This window comes from Oratosquilla oratoria, chromosome 35 (assembly GCF_046742065.1).
Source record: "Oratosquilla oratoria isolate Oo_2021 chromosome 35, ASM4674206v1, whole genome shotgun sequence".
In the NCBI taxonomy this organism is placed as follows: Eukaryota; Metazoa; Arthropoda; class Malacostraca; order Stomatopoda; family Squillidae; genus Oratosquilla; species Oratosquilla oratoria.
In genome coordinates this window covers 43,453,225-43,456,013 of record NC_134811.1, presented here as the reverse complement: position 1 = coordinate 43,456,013, position 2,789 = coordinate 43,453,225, and the positions used below count along the sequence as shown (strand labels likewise).

At 37.0% G+C, this 2,789-nt stretch overlaps 1 protein-coding gene across 1 annotated transcript in view; it reads right to left on the bottom strand.

The window, feature by feature from the left end:
• Window positions 1–2,423, bottom strand: part of LOC143018764 (uncharacterized) — a 4,945-nt gene extending 2,522 nt beyond the window's left edge. The window contains exons 1-2 of the mRNA XM_076174345.1: window positions 2,118–2,423; window positions 253–1,976 (exon numbers count right to left, since the gene is read on the bottom strand). Of these exons, the coding sequence (XP_076030460.1) occupies window positions 253–1,976; window positions 2,118–2,129 (1,736 nt within the window). The 5' untranslated portion in view covers window positions 2,130–2,423. The remainder of the gene's footprint in view (window positions 1–252; window positions 1,977–2,117) is intronic.
• Between the last annotated feature and the right edge of the window lie 366 nt (window positions 2,424–2,789).

Sequence of the window (2,789 nt, the reverse complement as noted above, 5' to 3'; positions counted from 1 at the left end):
CTTCCATTACAGGAATGGGATGGAGTGGAGCTTTCTACAATTTTCTGGTTGGGCTTACCTACAAGTTGACATGTATGACATGTTTTACAATATTGGGCAACATCTTTGACAACCGTGGGCCAATGGAAATGTTGGGTTATGTTGAACAAGGTCTTTCTTACCCCTAAGTGACCTGCTAAGGGAGTATCATGAGCCAATCTTAGAACATTATTCCTGAAACCAAGAAGGAGGACTATTTGATTCCTTACTTGCCATGGCTGGTCAGCGGTTGCGGTGGATGCTCTCCATTTTCGCATTAGGACTCCGTTTTCTATATAGAAACCTCGTGACATATTTTCAACTTCTTCTGGAGATGAAACAATCTCGTACAAATTTTTAAGAGAATGATCTGACTTCTGTTCTTTGATTAATTCTGCTCTAGATAGAGAAACTGGTGAAGAAGAAGATGGGTCAGTTTGGGAGAATAGGGATTCTAAATTATAGGTCTCCTCTTCAGATTTCTTGTACTGAGATCTGGTTACAGCACAAGCGGGAAACAACTGTAATTTATCTGAAGGTTCTACTGAGGTCTTAGGGTTATTTGTTATTAAGGGAGAAATGACTTTGCTTCCAGCGATGTCATTGGCCAACAATAAGGATATTCCTACTATGGGAAGAGAGTCTACTACTGCTACTTTAACCATTCCGGTTGTTAAATCAGACCGCAAGAAAACATTATGTAATGGACATTTTACAATTCCTCCAACTCCTTCTATCAATATATCATAACCTGTATATGACTCACCCAGATTCTGCAAGACAGAATTTAAAATCAGACTTTGCTTTGCTCCTGTGTCTCGGAGTATGGAAATAGGATATTGTTGTGAACTACTACTATGAGATATAGTTCCTGAAGATACAAATGGTTTGAAACAAGGATCATGATCTGATGAGGGGGGTTCTACATTACTTGACAATACCGGCTTCTTTGGTAGTTTATCCTGAATAGAGGATTTTGAATCATCTGATTTTATATTACTTACAAGAGTTGGTGTCTTATTGGAGAATGTTGGTGTCAGTCTCTTTCTGCAATTAGAAATGTGATGGCCAACCTGTTTACAATATGAACAAATTACAGGGGGATTAGTCTTAAACCTTTCCATTCTTTGCCAAGGTTGGTTTGGAGGATATTGATTGAAATCAGACCTGTAACTGAAATGTGATGGGCTAGACTGATTTTCAAAGCGTTTCTTTGGGGACCAAGGATCAGAGTATTTTGTTGAATCTGGAATATATGACTTTGACTTTTGGGATTCCATTTGTCTTGACTTAGGTTTATGATTTAGTGTGAACTCATCAGCCAATACAGCAGCTTTAGTTAAAGTTTCGGGAACATGATCATCTATAAAAATCCTAAGATCTGTCTCTAAGGTATTCTTAAACTGCTCCAATAAAATCAACTGTTTAAGTCTATCTAAGGTGTCTGTTTCACTAGCCAAACACCACCTATTGAATAACCTCTCTTGTTGAGCCGCATATTCTACGTATGTTGACTGAGGTGTCTTCCTATAATTACGGAATTTCTGTCTATAGGCCTCTGGTATTAGTTCATAAGCTTTTAAAATACAAGCTTTCATATTATCATACTCGCTTTCTGCTTCTGAAAGAGAAGTATAAATTTGCTGAGCCTTACCCTTAAATTGTGTTTGAATGATTAATGGCCAATTTTCTTTAGGGATTTGTAACTGTTGCGCCAATTTTTCCCACTGAAGAAAGAAAATTTCTGGCTCTCCTTCTGAAAATTGGGGTAGAAGTTTTACATACTTGGAGATATCTATATGACCTTCCTGAACTACGGGTTGTCTATCAACAATCCTAGCTTCTACTTCTGTCTTCTTTAATTCTAACTCTACTTGTTTCACTTTAGCTTCCTCTTCTCTAGCTTTAAATTCTGCCAATTTGATTTTAGTTTCCTCTTCTCTAGCTTTAAATTCTGCCTCAATTTGCATTTGTTTCAGTTTAGTTTCCTCCTCTTTAGCTACTTGTTTCACTTTAGCTTCCTCTTCTCTAGCTTTAAATTCTGCCTCAATTTGCATTTGTTTCAGTTTAGTTTCCTCCTCTTTAGCTTTAAATTCTGCCTCAATTTGCATTTGTTTCAATTTAGCTTCCTCCTCAATTTCTACTCTCCTGACCTTTAATTCAATCTCCTTAATCTTAAGTTCGGTTAGTCGTGCCTCTATTTCTAACCTATTTGAAGGAATTTGTATAGCTGTAATCTCTTCTGGAGATAAGATCTCATCTTCGATCAGATTTTCAACGAGTTCCTGAAGTATTTTTTTCTTTCGCAAACTTGTATCAATGTCTACTTAAAAGTGCTTGCCTATTTCTATCAAAGTGTCTTTAGTTTGTTTCTTTAAGAAACTTACCTTGGGATTTTGAACGAATTCTTGAATTATATCATCCATCTCTAAAAGAATGTGTTAAATACCTGATGAAATATCCTTGGCAAGGGTCGCCACTTCGTTACGGGACGGGGCTGGTTAGTGAAGAGACGTTACGTATAACGGATAAGTGCTTAAGAACCAGCTCACTTCTAGAAGCCACTGTAGGACTGAACTATCTGGTCAGGGCCTAGGTAATTCGTAAGACTAGAAGTAAAGGTAACAAAGAAGATTCCAGGAAAGGAATATTAAACTAGCGATAAAACTAGTAAACGAAATTATTAATATGGAAAATATTTACAGGCAATCAACACAAAAGAGAATGGGCAGTAGGGTCAATGGGACCGTTACATGATTATAAGAATATGG